This window comes from Thermobia domestica, chromosome 9, assembly GCF_964235325.1.
Source record: "Thermobia domestica chromosome 9, izTheDome1.hap1.1, whole genome shotgun sequence".
Lineage (NCBI taxonomy): Eukaryota > Metazoa > Arthropoda > Insecta > Zygentoma > Lepismatidae > Thermobia > Thermobia domestica.
In genome coordinates this window covers 99,616,545-99,644,030 of record NC_137462.1, presented here as the reverse complement: position 1 = coordinate 99,644,030, position 27,486 = coordinate 99,616,545, and the positions used below count along the sequence as shown (strand labels likewise).

General features: G+C 34.5%; 1 protein-coding gene across 1 annotated transcript in view; it reads right to left on the bottom strand.

The window, feature by feature from the left end:
- LOC145694883 (open rectifier potassium channel protein 1-like) overlaps positions 1-27,486 on the bottom strand; it is a 180,783-nt gene that overhangs the window by 50,153 nt on the left and 103,144 nt on the right. Inside the window, exon 3 of the mRNA XM_081771598.1 lies at positions 8,782-8,964. Coding sequence (XP_081627724.1) covers positions 8,782-8,964 — 183 coding nt within the window. The remainder of the gene's footprint in view (positions 1-8,781; positions 8,965-27,486) is intronic.

Below are 27,486 nucleotides of genomic sequence, written 5' to 3'. Positions count from 1 at the left end.
CCAATAGGATCGCAATGCTTTGAGCCAACAATCATGGCGGAAACGAAAGTAGCCAATCGGACGATGGTGGAAACGAGAGTAGCCAATCAGACGTGCAGATGCTCGGTTGTTTTTTGGCTTCATTTATTTTATAGGATGAAGTTACATATGGGCAGATCCTCTATTTTATAAGACCCTTGGGCCAAAGAGGCTATATACCAAGGATGTTATAAAATAGAGGATCTGCCCATAAGTATCTTCATCATATGAACTCAGTGATGCCAAAAAAAAAAAAAAAACTGAGCATCGTCTGAGCCTGCACATCTGATTGGCTACTTTCGTTTCCGCCATGATTGTCGACTCGAAACATTGCGATTTTAGTGGCGCGGAGTGGGCAGAGCAAGTGTGGCGAAGCTGTGACGTATGGCTTCACGATTTTTTGTATGGGCAGATTCTCTATTTTATAACATCCTTGCTATATACATTCAGGACAAGAAGAGAGCCTTCTTCTTCACGTTGGAGTCAGGAGTCAGCGGTAACAGCAGCAGAGGCAGAACCCGCACCGGAGGCCAGGTCAGAAGTAGCTGAAGCATCGCACGGAAGAGAGTGAAACAACGAGTGCACCAAGAACACCAGATTCAATATTTAATGGAAACTATATGTGTGAAGTGCAACTGGCGGCTGGATCTAACGATAAGTATTCAACCTTCCTTTGTGTACCTGTATAGTCTGTATCCGTCATTTGTGGATAATTTTGTAAAATATATATGAACCATTTAAAATTCTTGAATATAATTTCCAAAAAAATTAGAAACCACCTCACCACTCCACGCGCCATCTGCGCAACCAAGGTGAAAATGTACCCTCATATTTGCTCCAGCACAAATGCGATGGCGACAACTTCACATCACATATTAAATATGGCTTAATCAGAACATCTAGTCAATTTACTTCTGTTTATTTTTTCATGTAACGAAGATTCTAAACAATAAAATATTACATCAAAACGATCAAATATGAAAATTACTTCCTGGTTTGTCATTCTAATCTAGCAAACTAGCGACTCTTCGAGCAAAACAAGATTTTCATCCTCGAAGACAATTCTGTATGTATAATGGGAGGGTAACATTCATAAGTCCTAAACGGCATAAGACCTAAAAATATAGGCACTAGTACTAAATTTTAGGTCTTGTGCCGTTTAGGACTTGTACCGCGAAATGATTTTTAGGTATTGTGCCGTTTAGGTCTTGTGCCTTTTTCATTCATTTGCCTTAGTTCTGAAATTCGCCACCACCACACGAAATTGGACGATGCAGCAACTAGTAGGCGATAATGTTACGCACGTAGCTAATTCCAACGGTAATAGTTACATTTGTACTACTAAGATTATTATTATTATTATTATCTGTTCTGCACTTATACAAGAATTACATAATATAACCTATTTCATTCTAAGAATTAATTATATAATTGGTTAAGAAATTCGTATCTTTCAAATGGAGATACGATAATCCCAAGACAAATTCCAAAAATAAATAAATAAAAATTTTTAAAAAGTATATTTTACCAGACTTTTCTGAAACCAAGCAAGCATTCACAATTGCAATATATACTCTGTGGAGTGTATTTTATTAAGAGTAGGACAAAAATCCACCAAAGTTTACTTAATTAGGATAAAAGCTCACTAGACATTTCACGAGTAAACATTACAGAAGTAAATGCCAACTGTATACATTAACAACGCAAGCAAAAAAAAAAAAAAAAAAAGTAAACAAATAACGCTAAATTACTAATGTAATATGCAATACAATACGTTTGCAGAAACCACTATATAGTCATTTAGGGGTGTAGCCTGCAAACTTTTCTTGGGGACTGCAAAATATTAAAAACAAACCAAAAGCTTATTTCAAGATTACGAAAGCTTCAATAAGACAATAAATTTATACATATTACACACATACACAAATACATAATATTATTATATTTCCAGTTTGTTCCTAAGCACAGCTTGTGGGAAATGTACGAATAAGTTAGTTATAAGAAATCGGAAACTGTTCATGGAAGTCCATTTGTTTGACTGTGTTTATCTAAAGGGGTGAGGCAAGATTTTTTTCTAAAGGGTAGTGTATCTCGCAAATCCCTGAAGCTAGTAAAATGAAACCTGGCATATAAACTTTCCTGTTTAAAAAAACTTTCTTTAAAATTCGAATTCCCCATTACTTACTCAGAAAATATTAATAAAGTAAGGAAGGATTTGCTTAAGCTAGATGCATGAAACTCGATATTTGAACTTTTAACTAAAAGTAATAAAATAAATGTTTCAGCGTCTTGAATATTACACTTCTAAGGGAAAATTTCTCCTGGGCTATAGTCTGAAGTCATCACTGGTTACAAGTTTAGAAAGGATAGTGGTAGAGACAAGAAAAAAAAACTGTAGTTTCAAATTTGGGTTCCCAATTACATAAATGTCGCTGGTTTCCGATTTTACGTTCAGTTCAATCTGGCAATCTTACAAAGACGAATCCCTCCTTCGTAATCACGACGTTGTATAAGGACGAAAAACTCAGAAACTCAAAAAAAAAAAAAAAAAAAAGAAAAAAAAAAGAAAAAAGAAAAAAGAAAAAGAAAAAGAACAAAAGCTATTGCTTCTACACTATTTCAATGGTTCGTACTTTAATACATCCCTTCCCCATCCATGGTTGCCGCCTTGATTAAACGTAATGTTCTTGTATTAAATAAATTTATTTTAAATATATATATATAACTAGGGATGATTCCATACCGGGATTAAGGACCTGGGTAAAACCTATATATCATCTGAAAGCTCTTGCCATGAAAAGTACGAAACCGTTTTCAAATCACGGGCAAACCCACAACTTGACCCTATAATGGGCCAGATTTTAGGTGTTTGTGACCCTATGTATGGCATATCCGACAGAAGTAAAAATGAATGTTACGATGTATCACGCATAAGCGGCTGAGCCTATTAGGTCCCTTTTACTATCATTGCTAGAACGTGACTCGGGCAAGGCTTTGATAATATCGCTTTGCACCCAGGCGTACCCATTTGGTCAGTGTTGCCAACAAATTGTAAAAATGAAAAAGTGTAAAACAGCTTCCATACCATAAGACGTTTATTCATCAAACTTGGCGGAAATATCACACGACACTATAGCAAAAAGACGTTGATTGTGACCGTCTCCCAATTATTCTAGGTTGTCAGTGTTGCCAACCAAGTGTAAATATTAGAATGTTGCAAATGGCATGCGTGCCACTGAACGAATATATAAAAAATGTGACATAAGCAGCATTAGACAATGGAAAACATAGTATGAGTGTCCCCGCCTCACAAGCACCCAAGTTTAGCAGTGTTGCTAACCAATGTGAACATTCAAGATTTTTGCATGAAGTCTACAGCATTGGCGGACATAATTACACTGTGACCCACGCTAAGTTTCCCATTGTCCAATGTTGCTTATGTCACATTTTGTTATACATTCGGTCAGTGACACTCATGCCATTTGTAACATTCTGATGTTTCACTTGGTTGGCAACACTGACAACCTAGAATAATTGGGAGACGGTCACAATCAACGTCTTTTTGCTATAGTGTCGTGTTATATTTCCGCCAAGTTTGATGAATAAACGTCTTATCGTATGGAAGCTGTTTTACACTTTTTCATTTTTGCAATTGGTTGGCAACACTGACAAACTGGGATCCTTAAAAGAGGAATACGTCCACAGTATATTTTCTCTAGTGGCGAATGATGTTTATGCCACGTTATACATCCAGTGGTAGAGAAACCATCTGCCACATTGTATTTACAATTCGTTGGCAACAATGACCAAATGGGTACACCTGGGTGCAAAGCGATATTATCAAAGCCTTGTCCGAGTCACGTTCTAGCAATGATCCAAAAAGGGACCTAATAGGCCTCTTATGCGTGATACATCGTAACATTCATTTTTACTTCTGTCGGATATGCCATACTTAGGATCACAAACACCAAAAAAACTGCCCCCTCACAGCGTCAGGTTGTGGGTTTGCCTGTGATTTGAAAACGGTTTCGTATTTCTCATGGCAAGAGCTTTCAAACGATATATAGATTTTATCCAGGTCCGTGGTCTCGGTATGGAATCATCCCTAGTAAGTTTCTCTTCAATTTCAATTTAGTTGCTTTGCAAAGAACCTCTAAAATTTCCGTGACGTACTATGGGCTGTAAACCATTAACTTATGTGGTCACTCCTGCTACAAACTACAGATTTAAATATTCGATAAAGCATTTCAGTAGTAAGTAGTTGCCACAATTCTATTATGAACATTTTTAATTCCAACGGTAACAGCTATGTTAGTAGTACTAAAATTATTATTAATAATGATAAAGAGTAAGGAGTAGTTAATTACGAGTATGCCAGCTATTTGCTACAGAAAGACTTGAATACAATAAATATATGTGTAAAAATAATTTACTTCAAATCAGGACAAAGAAAGCAAAATTTATGACGTTCATAACTAAAACACAATATTATGTTACTAATACGAGGTCAATGGTGTGGAAATAAAAAAAAAAAAAAAACGCATTATGAAAGATCTGGGAATCGCATTTGGTAGAAAGTTAAAATTTTGTCACCATAGAAATCTATCATGGAAAGAGCAAGAAAGGACAATAGGCTTCATTTATTTATTTATTTATTTTATTTCAGAACGATAGAATATGTATTTATACAAATTACGTGTAAGAACTAAGGTTCTGTAATATGAAACAGTATATCTAAAACATTGACTAACAGATTGATAGTATTCTTGACACGGACGCGATGGTAACGCCACAAGCGATTTTTAGGTCCAGTGCCGTTTAGGACTTGTGCCGTGAAATGATTTTTAGGTCCAGTGTGTGTGCCGTTTAGGAGTGCCATGAAATAATTTTTAGGTCTTGTGCTGCGAAATGATTTTCAGGACTTGTGCCGTTTAGGTCATATGCAGTTTAGGTCTTGTGCCGTTTAGGACTAGTGCTGTGACCCCAATGGGACTGGAAAGTCAGAATTCATTACAAACTGCATAAGCGCAACCAAACTCAATACGGAGCTCTAATGTTCAACAACTGCACAGACTCAACGAAGCAATTCAGCAAAAAAAGACCGAATATGCGAAATGCCTTTCTTCTGCAACACGATAACACCCTTCCTCATATCGCCAATATGGCCAAACTTGCAATTGAAGAACTCAAATGGTAAATGGTGTCTCATCTTCCACACTCCAAGCCGTCAGATCTCTTTCGAGTATCGTTCAATAATGACATAGAACTGGGGGCTTGGTTGGAACGAATTCTTTCATCCAGGATTGAATGATTTCTATTGTCAAGGAAAGCTCTCTCATGGCTAAGCGGTTAGCATGGGGAACTTTATCATGGGAGATCCGGGTTTGGATCCCACGTTACGCTGTAGATCCACATCTCATATAACATCACTGCTGAAAGGCAAAATAAACTCAAAAGCAAATCAAATCAAATCTATCTTCGAGGATCAAAAAAAAAAAAAAAAAAAAAAAAAAAATGGAACAATGGGAGAAAGCCGTAAACAACAACTGATTAATTTATTGTAGATGTTTTTTAAAAATAAAGTCGAGGAAAAATTGCTCATGAAATTTTCCTCAACTTAATATAGTATTTTATTGTTTATTTTTAATGTTTGTGAATATGCAAGGCTAGTTTTTTGTGGAAATTACATATTTTCTAGCTAGTAAGAATGTGATTATTCAATCAATTCTCGTTATGACAAAAGATCATTTCTGAAATAACTATATTCCATATAATATTGAATGTGAGATTATTTGTTAAAGGTTTCTCCTGTTATTTGAATAATAACAGTTAATTTCTGCTAATCCTTATCACACAATATTTTGCTGATATAGGCTTTCATTTCCCGGTAAAATTCACAACTTCTAAGTATTGGAAAGTTTGAAATATCCTGTTTACAAACATTCCTGAAAGGAATATACATAATTCAATGTGAATGCGTTGTAAAGCACACTGTGTAAACAACTCTTAAAGGTAATAATGGGGAAATTACGGAAGGGAACATTCTCAGAATTTTTTTTTTTTTTGCTCATTATTTAGCCCAATACATGAGTAAACTCCTTTGTGTTCTGTATATTTTTTTTAAAAAAGCAAAATTATTCTCTGCAATTATTTATGTTTATTAATTTTTTGAAAATGCCTCCTCGAACGAAGAGTGTGCGTGAACAAAAGTGGAAAAGTTGTTTCTGGAGGACAAAATCATTTAGCAAAGGCCTTGTTTACAGAGGGGAAAAAATGGAAAGCACGAATTCTAAGTTGCCTTTTTCTTCTAGCATGCATATAAATGATCGTCCAATACTGTCTTTGAACGACGTGAGTTAATGATGCGAAACTGAAAAGTGCACTTAACCACAAAATTACTGCTCTCGCGGAAAACAAAACAACATAAAATGTTTACCTGTAGGCTAACTGCATATATATGTCTTTTGCTCTGTGCTCCTAACAAGGAAAGAGAGGCCTTTATAACATTTCAGTTCGCCTAGGTTATTCTGTATAATATTCACGTTGTTCTATATATCATTATCAGCTTATTTTGTTATTTTAATTTATTTATGTATTTATTTGAAAGGTGCAAACAAGGATAAGATCAGACGTAGAGGATATTTTCCCTTACTTCTTGACGTTTTGCACACATTCAACGGAGCCCCTTAGTTTTTCTGGTCATTGGGTCATTATTAGTGTTATCACACATGAGTCTTTTTGTGTGCATGAGTCTCTCACTATATTATACGGATCTCTCTCTATCCATATATTATATATATCTATATCTATATCTATATCTATATCTATATCTATCTATCTATCTATATCTATATCTATATCTATATATATATATATATATCTATATCTATATCTATATCTATATCTATATCTATATATATATATATATATCTATCTATCTATCTATCTATCTATATATATATATATATATATATATATATATATATATATATATATATATAATAATAATAATAAAGTATGTGTATGTTAGTATGAGCAGGTACTTTTTCTAGTTTAAGCAGTGGAATGCTTTGAATTCCATTACTGTCAGGAACTCAAAATATCCTGTTTACTACTGTAGTTGCATTTGATTATAAAGCAATTACATTTTATAGTCAACGAGTTTGCAAAGTATCTTTTGTAAGGTAGCTTAAAAATGCTTGCTGTACAATATTTTTTTTCTGACAATATTCTTAGAAATGAAATTAGTTTAAAAGTCACATGGATATGTTCATTAGACCAGCGTTTCTCAAACGTTTTTCAAGTGAGTTTCAGTTTTATTAGTCAGATTGTTCTATGCATCATTCTTCTCTTATTGCCTTCGAAAAAGTTTTTTTTTCTTTTTAATATTTTGAACATACTAATGTACCAGAATGCTTACAGGACTTTTTTTTTTAAATAGCATTAGCCGAAATTTTCCATATTTTTGAATGTGCATTATTAGAAAAAAAATATTTGTTAGTTTTCTTTCTTTCTTTCTTTTAAATAATAGACACTTCCTTTCTGACCAAAAGTTTTAATTTAATTATTCCATCGTGAAGAACTACTTTTCAATGTAGCACACACCAAAAACCCTCTGAAAAATATTTCTTAATTACCACTGTACAAAGTGTCACACAATGTAAAAATGCGCTGCTTACGTCACAGAAAGAGAAATTATCTTTTATAATTAAGTCGTCATAAACTTGCGCATCTAAATTTCTGGTCTATGAGAAAATATTTGAAAACGGTTATTAGTTTATTTAATAATATTGTATAGCTACTATTTAGCTCACTTCCTCCAGTTTTGATATTCTTCTTTGTCTTCAACTTATTCAGTATTTTTTTTTTTTAAGTGAGAGTAAGCTTAGCCAAGAGCTTTAAGTATAAATTAGACCAAATCATAATCTTCATTAAAATTCAATTATTTGTCTCATTTTCGTAGATATTGTCTCATTTTCATCTCAGAATTAAATAAGATCGAATAAGATCTTTACATTTTACATAGTGTAGCAATATCACTTAATAATCTACATACATAAAAATGTAAGTCGCTATATATGTGACTTAATAACTCTTGAACCCCACAACCGACCTGGATCAAATTTTCAACATAGATGAAGTTTGGGACTAGGATGGGTTTTATCATTTCACTTTCACGGTGCAACTTAGAAGAGGAGGTGGGGCGAGAGATATAAAAATGATCGAAGATGACCGATATTAGTGTTAAATCCATAGTTTTCTGCGTTGCTGAGATGAACAGTGATACTTCGGATACTGTTTAAATCCAAATTCAGTCCCATAATTTGGGGGAGAGGGGAATGAACCCCTCTCTTCTCACATGGCAAACTTTATGTGGCAATGTCTCGAGTTGGAAATCCCGAAAATTGATATGTTCTGGTTGAAGAATGCAAAAAAAAAAAAAAAAAAAAAAAAAAAAAAAGTATATCAGAAAGCGCTTTAGTAATAGTAAAAAAAGTGACTGATTAACGGAACCTATTACTAAGATTTCTCATTTTCACCCAAGTAATTGACACTAGTAAATAACAATTGAACAATATTTTCCTTATTGCTAATTTCCCTATGAGAGAAATAGATAGGCAGTGACAATCAATTACAACAAACAATCGATAAAGAATCCGGTATAATATCTTGAGTAATACAGAACCATTCAATAGTATTTTATTTCTATTTTTTAAAGAAATCACACTTGAAAACGAGGGAAAAAATATCAATATTTCTTACCTATTGTCGTTACAATTGTAAAAGCGAAGAAGAATGAGTTATACATGTCCCAAACAAACGGTTCATGCATTTCTGTGACGTTTAAACTGATTGGCCTCTTGCAGAACACAGAGAGCTGATACAGGAATTCCTTGCCTTCGTTTTCATCGATAGAGTTCGATAGAAAATGCCTCTTCAGCAGGTCTGCGAAATGAAAGAATAAAATTCATTTAAGAAAGTAGTATTTCTTAAAAAAACATATAAACAACATTATAGTTCCTATTACACAACAATTGTGTTGCATTAAGCACAATATTTTCATTTTTCGAGGTTGGATTTGCAATGTATACCAGCCTCGATTAACCCTCAGGAAATAACCATAGTACATGTTCTCAAGTAAACAAAACATTATACCCTTACAATGTTGAACAAAATTATGGTACAGTAGTTCTCCTCTGTTCCACAAGCTGCAAAAATAATGCTTCTGACAGTATTTAATTACCCATTTAAGTAGTCCATAGATCAGCCATGTACAACAATCGGCTCCCGAGCCTGATCCGTTTTTGAAGATGTATTTCTTACATATCTGAAACTGAATTAATGTTTCCTGGATAACTGATGTACACCTTGAAAATACCCTCTCGGTTGGAACATTCAGTGTACTACTATACCTACACATAGAGAGAATAGTTCAGCACATGAAAAGTCAAGCTTTCTACAAAATGGCAAATAAATAGATCTTTTATACTTTTGTTTAGTAAAATATATATGCATATATCTAGTAGAGATTATTCTCGGGGCCTCCATCTTTGCTGAACCCTCTCTTTCTAGGACTTCAAACTTTTGCAGCGATTTTGTCGCCGCCACTGCTAACAATATCTATTGCGAGTCAGATATTTGATATACCATGTCGAAATTCACTTATGTGACTTTGTGTTGTAAACTGTTTTCATACATATTGTCTTCTAGATCCTTCTCCATAATTGGGGTCTTTCTACGCTCCTTCCACCATTGCTTAAGGATTCTAAACTCTCTACAACATTTCTACTACATTGAAGGACAAAACTTTTGAAGATAGTGCTTCAAGTTCATTTTAAATCTCATTAATACATGAATATTAACCTTGCCATATCTTAAGACACATTAATAACTGTTTAATAAGGGCACATTCGACTACATCTACCAATGTCTGATATTGTTTATCTGTTTTGCCACACCTTTCACCCTCTCACACATTCTTCATTCTGTTCACGCTTCACTTTTGATGCTTGAGAATGTTATGCTTTTCAGCTCTTAAGTCCATCGGAATCAAAGTGAAATATTTACTATAAACATTTTTAGAATATGCTTCACTATAATTGAAGGTTCTCGACGATTTAGTTCACCAAATCCAGAACTGACCGCATTAACTTCAGTGTTATATACAGACACTATCGTAGAGGGGCACGGTGGCTCAGTGGTAGAGCGTTCACTTCTGGAGTCCCTGATTCCATCCCAGCAGGGGCCAAGTGGACTTTGTGGGGTTTTCTCGGGTTCTCCCGTTTCCTCCTACTTTATTCAATCCACCATTGCATTAATTTCTCATCATCACCGTCTCTTTTAGCCTAACCGACATAATCGTGGGACGTAAAACTGAAAGATTCAATTTCCAAACTATCATAAAACAATTCATACGTGCATAAAATTGAAAATAATATAAAGTGAGATCATTCAATCATTAATTGCAACGATTGATAGCTTGTAATTAGTTTTCTTTTCGAATTTACATAAGAATCTATGAATAACAAAAAGTAATTAAATAAATTTATTAGTGGATTAGCTATAAAATAAGTGACAAACTACTGTTCTATTTAGCAATCTACTATTAAACTTTTTAAATCTAAAAATTGGCTAATATTATTCATTCTATTTATCTACGGCTTCATTTCTGAAGGTGAAAGTAATAACTTCGAGTAACTATAATGTAGTGGAGATGTATCCACAAACTATCTTTTTACTATTAGTAAAATGACTAATGCCTTAATAAAGATATTCGTAGGAGAAAAGGATTAAACTTTATTATTACCATCTGTTTTCCTTGTCCCTTGATTTGAATACGCGTATAAGGCGTAGGACAAAAACTATTTTCTGCTTATTAAAGAACATTGGAATACTAATCATGTATCTCATTCAAATTTTGTAAGCGTTATCTGCAGAGAGACAGTACACAGAAGTGAACTGTCTTCGGTTTGGGTTGGGAACCGACCGTTGGGAACAAAGTACGTTCGTTGTTGACAGTACATTGTATGGGAATTAGAAATCTGCTTTAATTCAATCAATCAACTTCAATATAGAAGGCTAGAAACAGTGGTGGGCGACTGACGTATTGAACACACCATTTTCCAGTTTTCACACTGACTGGCAGTCCAGTGACTTGTGGGCTGTAGCAGCAACGAAGTTTATACTATAGCTGTATTACCTAACACGCAAACTCTGTATATAAATATAATTTTATAGCTACATATAACAAATATTGACTGCATTGATATATTCGATTTTCTTCGGTAATTTCTTCCAGCAATTATTAGAAAAAAATAGTTAAAGGTTCATACAAATTTTGAGATGAGAGGCAAATTGGAAAAGGTACAACGTCCCATTTCAAGCCAATTATAAAAACTTAAAGTAATATAAAACATTATTAGTTGCATAAGGAAAAAGTGAAGTGCCAAAGTGAGAATTTCCGAAATTTAAACTCCATTTCAAACTCAATATCAAATACACTCACACTGTGCTTTGGATCTTAAATTAAAATGGTGGATTGTCAAAGTAAATACTTTGCATGTACGCCACTGGTCAGATGTAAAGAATTAAGATGATGGTAAAAAGGTAATATGTTTTCTTATATGTTGGGATGCATAATACAAAAGCCGTGCTGGGTCGTGAGTTTTTTTAATCAAAGGACTTTTGATTAAATTAAGCGATGCATAAATCAACTGCCTCTATAGTCGTTGCGTACAATAATCTTGTGTCACCTTCACAGAGTTTCTCTGCATTACTTTCACAGAATGCCGCCTATCTATGCTTCTCGCACTGGAATGGAGCTTCTAAAAAACAGTATCCTTTCTCTGAGCCTTTTGTTTGCCTTCTTTATATGCCTGTTATTCTACTGCTCTACCATTTTCATTCTGCAGTTGAGCAAACACTGTATTACAGTGAGTACTGTTTAGACTTGTGTGTTTGTACTCCGTTTATGGTACTGAAGCATGTCACACAGAATACATTCATTGTCAAACAATTGCTAGACGTCAACGTGTGAAAAAAAAAGGAAAAGAAAAGAAAAGCATTAGGAGACGCTGTTGTGATGTAAAAATGTGACGTTTAATCGTAACCTTCATCTGTTCACTGGGGTAGATTCTTTTTTTAAATTATTAGTTTAAAAATAGACGACTAACACAGAAACTACTATTTGGTATTCTGCACTTCCATGTCTTCAGTTGAACTCATATAGTGGCGGATCTAGGCAGGGCCAGGAGGGATAGACCCCCCAGTTGTTTGAGAGACATAAATAATTTAAGCTATTATTTATATATTTTTGAAAGTTTATATTAAACTCATGATATACCTATCTTAGTCTGAGTTCTGGCCGTCCAGTTTTTACTTTATAGATCCGCCACTGAACTCATAGTCAGTTTGCAAATATGAAAATTTGCAATATCATTATTTTCGGTATTAATATTAGAATTTTGTTCTGACATTTTATGAATAAAAGGAATTATATTTCCCTAAGCCTCATTCAGTCTCAGGGAAATACTAATCCATTATTTTAACCGTATGATATCTTATGGATGCCATACGTTCTTAAGATTACACGATCCTAACATTTCTAAACCCTTAATCTCACATAATCTATTTACCACCACTGTCTCAATATCTATTGATTAATTATCTATTTACGAGTACTACCTCATTATCTATTGACCACCACTATTCCATTAAACCAACTGGACGACAATTCTATAAAACATTTGAAACTGGAACACAGTTCTCATGACAGTATTTCTTTCAGAAAAAATGTTCCGTGGGGAGGGGCACATATTATTTTCACATGATACTATTCTATTTATTATAATATTATAGACGTATTATTATGGTCTCCTCCGGGGAGGACACTCTCAGAGTTCCGGGAGGAGGGCAGCGTTCCCCAGAAAACATGTCTGGAAGAAACAATGCTCGTGAGAGCCTGTGATTCATCTGAGGAACCATTCTGATTGGTGAATTCAATTGCTGAAAATGATTGCTAGCACTAGATTTAGCACCAAAAGAAACAGTGAAAAAGGGGGTTTTAGTGGCAAACCGTGTACAGGGTGTGAGATAAATGAGGGCAAAGTGCGAAGATAGAGCGTAGAAAACGTCTAGAAATGTCACGTTAATTGTGAAACGAGTACAGGGATTGAGGTCAAATGTTAGATGTGAATAATCCATGTAGAGCTCCACCGAATATGCGTAATGTGAATCATGGAGGACATCTGAAAGCCACCCTGTTGGAATTAGCGCAAGAAGAATATACGGAAAATGGGTCATTTGACATGCGGCTCTTGACACACACCGTTTATTGAGATCAATAGTGGCCAATACAGTTTGAGACCTTTGTTTAATTGCAACTGTTGTGGAACTTAAGAATGATTGTGTGGTTGATACAAAAATGGAGACAACAGTGAGCATTTGAAATACGATAAAGATGGACAATCGGGCTCGTCACAGCTGTCTCGGGTATTGAAATTGAAGCAGTAGTCGACAGGTGTCATGAATGCGCCAGATGCTGTTTGCAAATATTCACTTTTGTAGAAAGCATATCTAATCATAGCTTGGAATCTTGGTGCTGTAAACTGGAAGTGCATGAGTTAATGAAGTTATCCCATTGCCATATTTTGAAGTCAGATGACAGAAGAACGGCGTCTGTATTATATTTTACGAAATTCTTATACGCACGGAAGAAGAACACATCCAGAGGATGTATGAGTGACGTGCAATCATCAGGGATAAGGAACGGGTAAGTTCAACATTGTCCGGCTTCTACAACAACTCTTCATCTTTATTGGTTCTCCATGAATCAACGAGGAGGAACAGTTTTGTCTGCTCTATAGAAGGCCAGAAAACCTCAGTCATGAACTCTTTAGGATGTCCTTATTTATGTTTGTACTTGTACCAGCATATGAACGAATATTGAGTGCATCGGGACGTGTGTGGGCTGGAAAGTGGTCATTTGACTCGATGCAGACGATACATGTGACTCAATAATTTCCCATCCATGGGAAGAAAACAGGATATATTAACATACTGTATTAGCCACTATTGATTTCAATAGACAGTGTGCGTCAAGAGTCATATGTCACATGACCCTTTTCCCGTATATATTCTTGCGCTAATTCCAACATGGTGGCTTGCAGATGTTCCTCATGATTCACATTGCACATATTCAGTGGAACTCTACATGTATTCCTCATATTTAAACTTGACCTCAATCCCTCTACTCGTTTCACAATTAACGTGGCATTTCTAAACATTTTCTATACGTTCTATCTTCGCACTTTGCCCTCATTTATCTCACACCCTGTACACGGTCTGTCACTAAACACCCTCTTTTACTCTGTTTCTTTTGGTGCTGAATTCAGTGCAAGCAATCATTTTCAGCAATTGAATTCACCAAATTAGAATGTTCCCTTGTGAGCTGTCTATGATATTATAAATATGACTCGCTCGCAGGTCTCTGTTACCCGCTGTTGCCAGGTTTTCTTGCAAAAATAGTTCTCCTGTATCAAATTAAACCACTAATACACACACATAGCAGTTTAGCATTGAAACTTCTCAAAATCTTGATCTACTTTTGATTAGTTGGTTGACGATATAGATCATCATCCAGTTGCGTAAGTAACGCCCCCAAGACCCCGCAAATGCGGGAGGTGCAAGTCATTAAAGTATTTAGTAGAGAATGTCAGCACCACCTGAAGTAATATACTAAATAGCATTAACATTGCTGACATTCATAAACTATTAGATTCATTGACTGTTCCAGGTCTTATGAGTGCAGAAATTAAAAGAGAGAACTTGTATCAGTGAGAGATCGCACACAATTCCTGTTTGCTGAAGACATCTGCTTAGCAGTTGGTCTGCTTGACTTATGCACTTCCCTTCAACTGTATTTAACTTTACCGGTACTGCAGAGAGGTCTCTTTCGAAGCTGAAATTAATCAAAACATATTTAAGGAATACTATGACTCAGTGTAGGTTAAGTGCGTTAACACTGCTAAGTATTGAAAGTGAAGAGTGTCGCAAACTGGATCTTGTGGTCAACAGATTTCTAACCGTGAAACAAAGGCAATTTGGAAAATATTGAACATGTAAAAACGCTATTAGGTTTGCATTATTTTTTTTTTTCAGCTGCAAAAGAAAGGTCGAGTCACTTAAATTAAAAATAATTTAAAACAAACATTTGTTGATTTAGAGAAATCGTTTTAAAACTAGTGTATCTGATATTAAATACGTGTGTGTGTGCTCTATGTTCGTTTCTCACTCACACGTAATCACGTTTATGATGTTTGATTTCTTACTATCTAATACAGTATACTGTAGGTACTATATACAGAGTTCTGTTCTGTATTCAGAAGCAGGTTAATAACAAAAATATGCAATATTGTGCATGCTTGAATTGTCATATCCAGCGCGCATCAATATTTTCTTAAATTGACAATATTCTTCTCACCTGTATGATCAAAATAAACGTTTTCTGTGTTTGAGTTGTCCAGTTCCAAACCACTTCTTGCTCACTTACGGCAAATCCCAGAAAACCGAGAAAAATTATATGTTTTGTAGAACTGGACATATTTGAAGGTGTTCAAGTGATTCAAATGAACATAGTCAAATATTTCTAATTCTGCAAAACATACAGATCCTACAGTTTTCCAGGATTTGCTGTAAATGGACAAAAGCCGGTTTAGAACTGAGCAACTCATATGGATAGGACTTTTTAAAGCACTGTACAGAGGTGGTTTCTGATCTATAGTGAAAAATTCCACAAGTCTTCCTTGAAAGTTGCAACAATCGGCCAATACTCCTTATTATCTTTTCAATAGAAACATGGAGAAGGGGCTCTCTCTACTCCATACGGTCTGCGGTGAAGAGGAGGCGAGCCTTTAGTTACGTCACTGTCATCTTCACAAAAGTAGTAGCCAGAGGTCTATTGGAGTAACAACTTTTCACGTGTTCTAGCAGAAAGTAACCTAGTACACCAATCACATACTACTACAGCTGAAAGTAAGTTAAGTTATAAATAAGTCAATATAGATCGCATTCAAGCATTATATGTTTGCCAAAGGTAGATAGCAATAAAAATATTCGAGCTTATATTATGTGATACATCTGGTTTGTCACTATTTATAACGCACGTTCTCAAGATTTTTAAACAGGTAATATTTTCGTGTAGTCAAATAATTAGATGAATCACCTTACGGGTTCGATACCCGGTGAGGAAAATTGAAGACCTTTCAACAAACTCCAATATAAAAAGCCAGAAATTGTGTCGTAGTGATCTTATGTGCTGACCATGTATCAGTTAATTGGATGCTTTCCATCATATTTTTCGTAGAGTGTAGCTTTTAGGCGGTACCGGTATAATTTAAGATAGTATACAAAATCTTCAAAACCAAGTGCTGATTTAAAACCAAAAACATATTTGAGATTTTTTAAAATATTACTTTACAAACAAATAGCTCACAAACTTTGTATTAGCAATTATTATTATTATGCCTAAAGACAAATTGTGTTGAAAATGAAGGAGAAAAACTTGAATATATTTTGCAAAAAAGAATTTAAAATTTAGTAAAGTGTATTTTTTGTTTAATAATAATAATAATAATAATAATAATAATAATAATAATAATAATAATAATAATAATAATAATAATAATAATAATAATAATAATAATAATAATAATAAACAATAACTTATTTAAATCTATTTAAGACTTCCAGTGGAAATTGGAATCATCGCAATCTTTATGTCGCATCCAATGCCTTATCTCTAAAATAGAATATGAATACTAATAAAAAGATCAAGTCATAAAAATATATTAGAATGCTTATACAGATTTTTACAGATATTATACAGATTTTTTATTTTATTTTATTATTTTTTGTGCCGACAAGCAACAGTACGATATACCTGTACCTTCCTGAGACCTTGGAAAATTCGTATTTTAAGAAAATTATCATATGAAGTTTCTATTCATGAATTAAATATGAATTTTGGTTTATGTTTGAATTTAAACAATTTTCCAATGTGGGAATTACAATGACTCTTTTATGAGTATATAAACTCAATGATACTATCAAATTTAGTTCTATTATATATTGTCTGTGATATGAATTATACATATGCTTCTATTTTTTATATAATTAATAAAATTTTAATGTTTGAATAGTGAGTTGAGGCTAAGAAACTGAATAATCAGCACATCATTATATATGCATTGCTAAATTTGTTTTGTATGACACAGAAAGATGAGCATATTGGAGACCACGTGAAAAATTGAAGTCAGCAAATCAAGTTATTTTGAAAATCCTTAGTTTATCAAACAGATGGTAAAGAAACGTAAATCTCTGTTACCCTCGCTGGTGCTAACTCGGTCTACGCCTACTGCATAGTAGTTTTGTTAGTGTGTGTGTGTGTGTTTGGACATTTTGACTCTTAGAAAATAACTTCTTACAATCATTTAACAGGACTTTCAACAGGCTAATAGCAAATGTAAGAATATTTTGTGACAATCAGTACTAGAAGAAGTCATTTGGCTAGAAATAATTAGCAATTATTCCAAGAACTGGTATTTTATTTGTCAAAATCTCTTCGCTACAATGGTTACAGCTTTTGTTCCTAAAAGTAATATTTTGAAGTAGAAAAGACCAATTAGTTTTGTACGAGGCCAATGTTAGTTGGTCTACTAATATTTTGTGGTAGACCAATTAGTCTTGAAGACAAGACCAATACTTTTACATGAAATGTTACGCTTGAACTGCGATGCACTTCATTACTGGCATTGTAGACACAGAACAACATGCTTCGCTAAAATAAGTATAAAAATAAATTTAAAAACCGTCACAATTGGATACTCCTTTTACTTGATGATTCCGGAAAGAAAGAAAGAAAAAAAAAACAGAGCTTTTCCTTCTACATTTAATTACACACCTCTATCACGTGTCAAAAAAAAATTCGTCATTGAACGTAGTTTTATTTATCTATTTATTTTTTAAAGATTCGTTTGTCATGAAATATCCGTCAAGAAGTGCTATTGCCTGAGATCAGGAAGAAGAGACATGCCCTGGACAATAAGTTATATTTGAGTCTTTTGTACAGCAGAATTATCTTCTAGTTCGCATGTTTTCCTTCCAGACATTTCAAATCAGTTACACAAACAACTTTGTTGACTTGTCCGCAAGTGTTAAAAAAAAAAAAAAAAAAAGTCGTAACTTCTTTGGTCATAAAAGGCAATAAGCGTTAAAGAAAAAAAATGAAGAGGAAGCCAGGAGAATTGATTATTTTTTATGGGATGAAAATGAAACCAGCAACAACAGAAATTCGCTGCCGATGGTTATCTACGCATAGATGTGAAATAATAAGAAACCGGATACTCTGAAATAACACCAATTAGTGTCAATTGGTATGGTATTGCACAGTTTGTTACCTATGTGAATTTTCCTTCATTGTAATTTGAATTGAATTTAAAAGTCTGTGCCACTATAGCGGGGAAATGGCTACAGTCTGGATTGTAAGTTATTTATTTAAGTAATACGTGGTCATCAGGTCATCACTTATGGCCTTCAATGACGTTATTTATGGCTTACTTGGTCGGAGGTTTTTTTTTTTTTTTTTTTTTTTTACTTCTTTTATTCAAGAAGTACCTTTACGGTGCTGGGTCGAAACTGAAATTCTATTCTCCAAACGGAATTTGAACTCGGGAAAATAAACATCAAGTGCTCGTGCACTATATTCGAATTCGAATACACGAAAGCCATGTATTAGAGTTACTAGATGTGTTCTTTTACCTGGACATGCCTTCTTTTTCGAGTTTTAAAAATAGTCCGGGCGTTTTTCTTATTTTATTTATTTATTTATTTATTCATTTATTTGGAAAATATAGAAATATTCTCTTTTTTTTTTATGGAAGGATCTTTTTCTAGTAAACAGCTGTAGACAAACGATAAACTCAGTGTTGAGTCTGTTAAGATAACTGTTACTGTGATATACATTTCACGTGTGTAAGGGGATTTTAATTTTACAATTTTAAGATTTGTTGAAATAAGGAGCTGCTTTTCGAAATTGGGTCACCAAACAAATATCTAATTACATCTGAGCTTAATGATGCAGCTGAAAATGATTGCCAGTGTGATGATTTTGTAGTTTTGCCTTGTTGGTAGAACTTTCTTTCATAATAAGTTAGTAGAGAACTTGGACAAGCTTATTTACAAATTTACGTATACAAACAATGGTAAATATTTGAATGTGTGGTTCTAAATAGATATCTGCCTAGTATATATATATATATATATATATATATATATATATATATATATATATATATAGATTATAGATATATATTGTATATTATAGTTTTTTTAATTTAATGAAATAACAAATATTTAAAATAAAGTTTTTGTAATACTGTATATTCATTCTAACTGAAACTTACACAATAGATATTGATCTAAAAAAAAAGTACAATAACATTTCCGTAATGGGAATTGGTATTGTAAAAGTTTAGTTGTTCAAACTACTTTTTTTTTTCACTGTGCAATTGGGAGATTTGTCGTCTAATATATTATAAATCTTCTTGAGGAATCTAAAAATGTTCTGTTTTCAGTCTGTCTTATGGTAACTCTGTACATTAAACTTAAACTAAGTCATATATAAATAGAGCGTATCCGAAATGGTATCATCAAAATTACAGCTAATAAATATATCGTACAATACTACTGATGTTTAACCAAAAAAGTCCAAAATTTATATGTATATACCAATCGATAGACCTCTATATTACGATGAACAAAGTGATGTAGATGAATGTAAAATATCATGCATAGTTGTCGAGAAAATAAATAAAAGAAATGTTTCTAAATTAAAAATTGATGCTGTGCGAGAAGAATGCAACTTATTTAGGTAAAACTGGTAACTGAAATAGCTATTTCTTATATTTTAAGTTCTTCATTTTAACACGACCCAGATAACAATATGGTTAATAAGACCTAACTGAGAATTATCATTAAGTCTGTTAATTTCTGTTTAGTCAAAATAATGTCCAAAATGTAAACATGTGGCAGTTGATAGATGATATCAAGCTGAACAAATAGATATGTTTGAGAATTAATTCCCATGCGTAGTTTTCGAGAAAACCGAAAAGAAAAAAACTATTTTTGGCGCTAAAGAGTAGGTCTGCCAATATTTGTCAGGTTTTATTCTGTTTTTGAAAAGATTATTTATTATTTATTTATTCTAGTAATACTTAAGAAAATATTCACTGTTAGTTAGCAGATTTTATCTATTGTTGTTTGTGTTCTAACGGTAGGACACATATTCCTAATAACAAAGACATAGATACTCCTAACAGGCATACACTTACTACTTATAAACACTAATGCTTTTGTCGGAGTGCATAGGTTTTCCACACGCTACTAACCCGTAATATAAAAATAGTAAAGGCCAGGTCATAAAGGCCCAAGGACTGTGCCCGGAGCATTCATAGGGCTAATGTAGTCAGCACCAGAGATATCAAAACTTGGGACCCGGGATCTCGGACTCAACAAATGAGCGCAATCTAGAGTAAACTGGAATCCTATAAGTAGCTAGAGCGCGAGTCTTATTGAGAATAGCGAGCCAGAGTGCAAGTCTTACTGGAAAATGTGAGTCAGAACGTGAGTCTTATTGAAACTAGTGAGCCAAAGCGCAAATATTATTGAGAATAGTGATTTAGTGCGTGAGTCTTATTGAAGACAACGAGTCATAGCGCGAATCTGATTGAGAACAGTGATCCAGAGAGCGAGTCTTATTGTAAACAATGAGCCAGAGCGCGAATCTTATTGAGAATAGCAAGCCAGTGCGCGAATCTTATTGAAGACAGGGAGTCCGAGCTCGATCGAGTACTAGTACGAGTCTGAGTTAGCGTGAGTCTCATTGAGATCAGTGAGCATGAGGCCCTTTAAGGATAGTGAGTCTGAGCTAGCGTGAGTTTCATTAAGATTAGTGAGCTTGAACCTCATTAAGAATAATGAGTCTGAGCTAGCATAAGTCTCATTAAGATTAATGACCATGAGCCCCATTGAGAATAGTGAAACTCATTGAGATTAGTGAGCATGATCTCCATTGAAAATAATGAGTTTGAGCTAGTGTGAGCCTCATTGAGACTAGTGGGCGCGATCGCCATTGAGGATAGTGAGTCTGAGCTATGATCTCCATTGAAAATAGTGAGTTTGAGCTAATGTGAGCCTCATTGAGACTAGTGAGCGCAATCGCCATAGAGGATAGTGAGTCTGAGCTAGCGTGAGTCTCATTAAAATTAGTGAGCGTGAGCTTCATCGAAGATATTGTGAGCCTTATTGAGAACACTGAGTCTGAGATAGCGTGACCCTGATTGAGATTAGTGAGTACAAGCTCCATTGAGGATAGTGAGCTTGAGCCTGCGGGAGCTCGAGTGACCCTCTGTTGCAGAATGACCATCCAGCATGCTTTGGCCTTCTTTACTTCCTCAGGTTGTTCCAAGTACCCATTAAAAAAAAAAAATGTGGGTAAACCTCTGACTCTGAAACGAGGACAGAACGAGAAAATTTTCCCTCCAGCACCAGGGAACAAATCCGGCCATCTTAATATAGGCTATACTGAATGAGGAGATGAGGAATTGAGGAGTGAGTCAGTGTTGGAGTCCTCACCTCTCATGCGTAAGGTCTCTGGTTCGATCCAAGATCCCGTCAAATTGGCTTTGAGGAGGGCAAACACCGTGTGCGTGTGTATTTACTCGGGGTTCTCCCGTTCCTCCTATTTTTCATTCCACCATCTTTCACTATCATCACCGTTTCACTTAGCGTCGAAGCATATGCGTGGGACGTTAAACCAAGAAAAGAAGAAAGAAAAATAGAAATGATGAAACAGTAGCTATTATATTCTCTCGACGTTGCAATGCTCATTTTACGTATTCCTTCAATTTTGCAGTTTTCTTTAGTTAAATATTTATTGTATACACTGAATTTGCTGGAAAGAATTGAAAGAACTTAAAACAGTATCCGCCAACACTTTGAGAAAAGTATTTTAAAAGATTATTCCACAACATCCTTGAACACTTTTGCGTAATTACACTTCTTGAGTCAAGGTTGCTTCTTGAATCGTTAAGATCTAGTAATTAGTTAGGGTGATTAAAATTTATAACCATCCGAATATTTTCAACATATCCTTTTCTATGAAACAGCTTAGTAGTTAATAATTTTTCATGACTTGAATGTTTAACAATGGTACAAAGACATATTAAAAGTATGTTTCTTTAAGCTTAAACACGTAGGAATGTACTCGCACTTTTAACTAAAAGAATATGAGTAAATATTTGAACATAAACTTGTATCAGTAGCAGTGTTCATGCGTAGAGGTTAGAATGGCGAGACAAAGGTATGTACTGTGTAATTTATGGTTTGTCAAATAGCAAATATTTTAAATAGATCAGATTCCATAAATACCCACTCACATTATGAGTAGAGAGCACTATTTCTCTTTGATTATAAAATTTGTTTGTTAAAAAATTCTTGAATACTAGAATTAAAATTTTAAACTCATTTGGATATATTTTTGTTCATATATAAATACTTTTGATAATAGCAATATTTGAAAAAACAAAAAGTATAGAAAATATCACTCATACTAATGTAGACGAACCATACATGGATTAGTATACAAGTATCCATCTATAACTTCGAGATACGTTAGAGTAAACTTTTAGATTATCATTTTGAGGTTGTAAACTGGTGACCACTGCAGATGAAGGCAATTACAAGCAGATGATGACAAAAAAAAATCAGCAGAATGAAGAGAGTGGATGGAAAAAGGGAAAAACCTAGAGAAAACCCACAGACATAATCATGTTAACTCTCAAATTCATATGACCTGCACGGAATGGCTTTAGAAGTAAATGTAGAGAAAACTAAATGAATGGAAATCGCCATGATGATAATGTTGCAAATTATGGATACGTTAAAATATCAAATAATACTTTCGGCAAAGTGCATACTTTCAAATACTTAGGATCAACACTAGCAGATCAAAAACATATCCACGAATATATTAAATGTTGATTGAAAACAGGGAATTATTATTATTATTCAGTCGAGAGTCTTTTTTCTTCGGGAATTCTGTCAAAAATTTTGAAGTCAAAACCCACCCAACCAGGTACATTTCAGGAACGTGGTATTTAAGTTCCATATGTATCGTTTACGTACCTGGTACTTGAGAAATGTACGTTTCATATGCATAGCATGTGTCGCTAGGTACGTGCCTTTCGAGGAATTTCTGACACTTGAAAGGTACTTTTACATACTTCACTGGAATGTGAGGAATGTGAATGGCACATACCCCATGTAAGTTGCTTCGTATTGCGACTAGGGTTGCCAATTTAGCCACTTTGTGACTAGATCTGGCCATTTTGAGAACGTCGTTAGTCACAAAATTTCCAAAGAGCCAATAGTGGCTTTTTTAGCCATATGCTTTTCACTTCTATAGCCACTTTCTGAGTTTAGCCACATTTTAATATATTCTGTGTGTCATTTTGCAATTTTCTGACGTTTGATGCGTTCTCTAGGTTGTAACATTCTAAACCTCAGTGTCAGAATTGTCCTAATAAAATTAGCATTGATGGTTATATTGTGACGTTACACAGCAGAGAATTAGCTCAAAATCTGTACGTTAAAACTAGACGTTAAATACAATTTTCGGGAAGACGTAAGTTTAAGTATAAACTAACTCCTTAAAGAAATTCAGCTTGATAATATAGACATCCTTCACGAAATGTCGCTTTTTAGTGGCAATAAGCCTGAAACCGGTGAAACATCTTTTACTGATTTAGCTTCTTCTTTCACCTTCTGTGAAATTTGAAAATAATATCGACAAAATTGAAAATCAGTGGCGATTATAAATCTTCAATTGAAGAATTTTTGCAAGAAATAAATTGCTACACAGATGCCGGAGGAGAGAATCTATTTTCAGAGTTAGTTTCGGTTTTTTTTTTTTTTTTTTTTTTTTTTTTTTTTTTTTTTTTTTTTAAAGTACATGCTTCTACATTCGAACGTAAAAATGAAGCGTTAAAGATTTAGGATTTAAGTTTTTGAATCCTATTTATCATTGTCTGAGCGTGGAAGGTTGCTTTTTTGTAGCCATTTTTAGCTATTCGCTTAAGCCACTTTTTCTCGTTGGTGTTGCCAACACTAAATGCGACATTCATTTGTCTAAGCTTTCGTACGCAGTTGGTTAGAGGGAGAAATTTTCAAAGCCGCGACTCTAATACTATATTCCTCGCAAGAGGATCAAGACAAAACAAGATGGAGAAATTGTATTATTTCCTTAAAACAATTTCTAGTGATAAAGTTGACCTGGGCTAGATTAAAGCCGCGACTCTAAAACTGTAATCCTCGCAAGAGGTTCAAGACAAGTCAAGACAATTATTTTCGGATTACGTATCCCCAGAGGTACGCGTATCCCCGGTTGAATAGCACTGCCCTAAGGAACATTACTGACATGCCTAGTACATTCCTGGCACATGCCAAGTAAATGTGTCAAGTACATACACGGTACGTGATATACACATAATAGATACATTCCACGGTATGTGCCATGCACGTACTTTTGGGCGGAAGTAACCTTATTCCTTACATGTGTATTTCACATGATTGTTCTATTCACGTACCTATCATGTACATTCCAATATACCTCGAGGAACATTCTTTACACATGACCAGTATGTACTTGTGTTGGGTGGGAAATATGTAAAACGATAATTATACCTGTTGTGCTGTATAGTTCCCAAACGTGATCGCTTACTTTGAGGGAAGAACACAATTTGAAAGTATTTCAGAACAAAGTCCTGAGGCGAGTATTCGGACCCAAGAGGGACGCGAATAGAAAATGGCGGAAGCTTGATAACGAGGAATGGTATCATTTATACTATTTATCAAACGTTGTTAGAGTCATCAAGTCTAGGTCATGTAGCCAGGATGGAAGAAAGTAGGAACGTTTTCAAAACTTAAACTGGAAACTCAATCGGAAAACGACCATTAGGGAAACCTAGGCGCAGATGAGAGGATAATAATAAGGTAGATCTCGCAGAAATAGGAATAAAATGTGGGAAATAGATTCAGTTGGCTAAGGATAAAAGTCAATGGAGAGCTTTGGCATTGAATCTCCGGGCTCCATAAACCACAGAGTTAGAGTACGTTTGTTTTATCTTGGCGCGCTTACCGCCAAAGGATGGATATGCCTGCAACGCGTTCATGCCACGCTACAGTTAAGTTGTGAGTTGCAATACGTTACGAAACAGCGAAACACCACACTACTCACAAATCACTGTAACACACTTGTTTGCGTGTGACAATTAAGCACTTCAACTACCCGCCAAATAGCAATAACCTCATTTGATGGGCTGGCCGACAACTAACGTCATCTAAACCACAAAGTCAATAAGACGTCTATTGGATTAAAACGTTCCCGTGATGCTAGCAGAAAATATTTAAAAGCCAACCAAGTGCACTGGCGGGAAGTGTGCCAAGATAAAACAAACGTACTCTAGTTAGGGCTTGTTATACCCTAACAGCACAAGATGTGCTAGGCATGTGCCATTTAGGTGTCCCAGATACTTTTAGGTACCCGACACTTGGCACATATGATATTAATGTGCTAAGTATGTACTTCAGCTACCTACAGTTTTAGGTACTTGTTACACCTAATGGATATTTGCAACTTGTACCACAAATATAGCAATTATATACCTGGCTCAGTATCGCACTCTAACAGTCATTTGTTTTTATGTCGTCACTGGGGATACATATCTGTCATGTTCTAGGTACGTCCTTTAAGAACATACTGTTTCAGTTATCCTAACAGCACAAGATGTGCTAGGCATGCGCAATTTAGGTGTTCTAAAGTCATCTCCCACATTTAATGCATTTGTTGCTTCTTTTTCTAAGCGATTGTGTACTAGAAGCAACAAACGCATCAAATTTATTAGATGGCAACTGTCGCCGATCATTTGAAAGTGAATGTGGAAGAAAGTAAATAGACACTAATCATTTTGTTATAAAATTACATGGCGAGCAGATTTTATCTGATCCCAAACTGTTATCGTCGAATATACGCAATTAAAGGAGCACTCTGATTAACCAAATTCAAAAGACCTCAATAATTTATTCCTATGCAAGCGACGTTCTCTTCATTGCCTCCGTGGCCAAGTCGGGAGCGCACGCGGCTAGTAATCGAAAGATTGGTGATTCGCGCCCACCCAGGATTACATTTCTTTTTACTTGTTTAAAGTGTTTTTTATACTCACTTTAATGTAAGCACACACATTACGCATATAGGCGATTTAACATATTTTGGGGGAGTAATTTTGTGGTCTACGACATGGGGATCATACCTAGAACACACTAGGCACATTCCCCATGTACATGTCAGGCATGTGCCTAGGAGTGGACATAGACTGTGACTATTACTTGCCATTCTTGTGATTTCTCTCTCAGAGACACATAAGGCACATACTGGACACATACCCATGTACCTGAGGGAACATGATAGGCATATGTCTGCTATGTAATTATGCTGTTAGGGTAGTTGAAAAACAAAGATGGAACGTACTTCTATCTCTCCAGTAAAATCGAAATATTTTTTAAAAATAAAAAAAAAAAAATTCTCAGATAAAAAAAAGCCTAGGGAAACCTTTTTCTTTTTCAAAAACGCAAGTTCTATTCCTACCTTTTGCATCTTTACTCAGCATCAAACTAGGGCCTTCGCACGAGAAATGAACGTTACCTGTGAATCAAGTTACCCTCATAAAAGATGTATTTATGCATCAGTGAATCATTAAAAGTAATAAAAAATCACCATTCTTAATAATTTTATCTACATACGTTTCTTCATTTTATCTGTATTAGTGTATAACAGGTGTTAAAACTGCAAAGTAAATTCGACCTACAGGGAAGGGGATATTACAATTAATTTGTTTCTATTTTATGTTCGTGGGAGACCCGGGTTCGATTCCCGGCGGGAGCTCATGTGGTTCGGATTCCACGTTAATCAGTAGGTCCACGTCTCATATAGCCTCGCTGCTGAACGGGACGTAAAACTCAAAAAATCAATCCATCTATTTTATGTTCATATAATATGCCGTTTATAATTTCCAAATTAAGTTTCAGTAGTGTTCGTAGTTTTTGTTTATTTCTCATGATATTTTGTAAAGACATAAACTAGTGTTGTCGCAAAGAGTAGAAACATTAAAAACTCATTTCCTTATCTAGATCGATTTGAAGCCCAAAGAAAAGAATTTTTCTTAAGTCTCGAAGCAAACAAATACAATTTTTAATTAACACCAGATTAATATATATATATATATATATATATATATATATATATATATATATATATATATATATATATATATATATATATATATATATATATATATA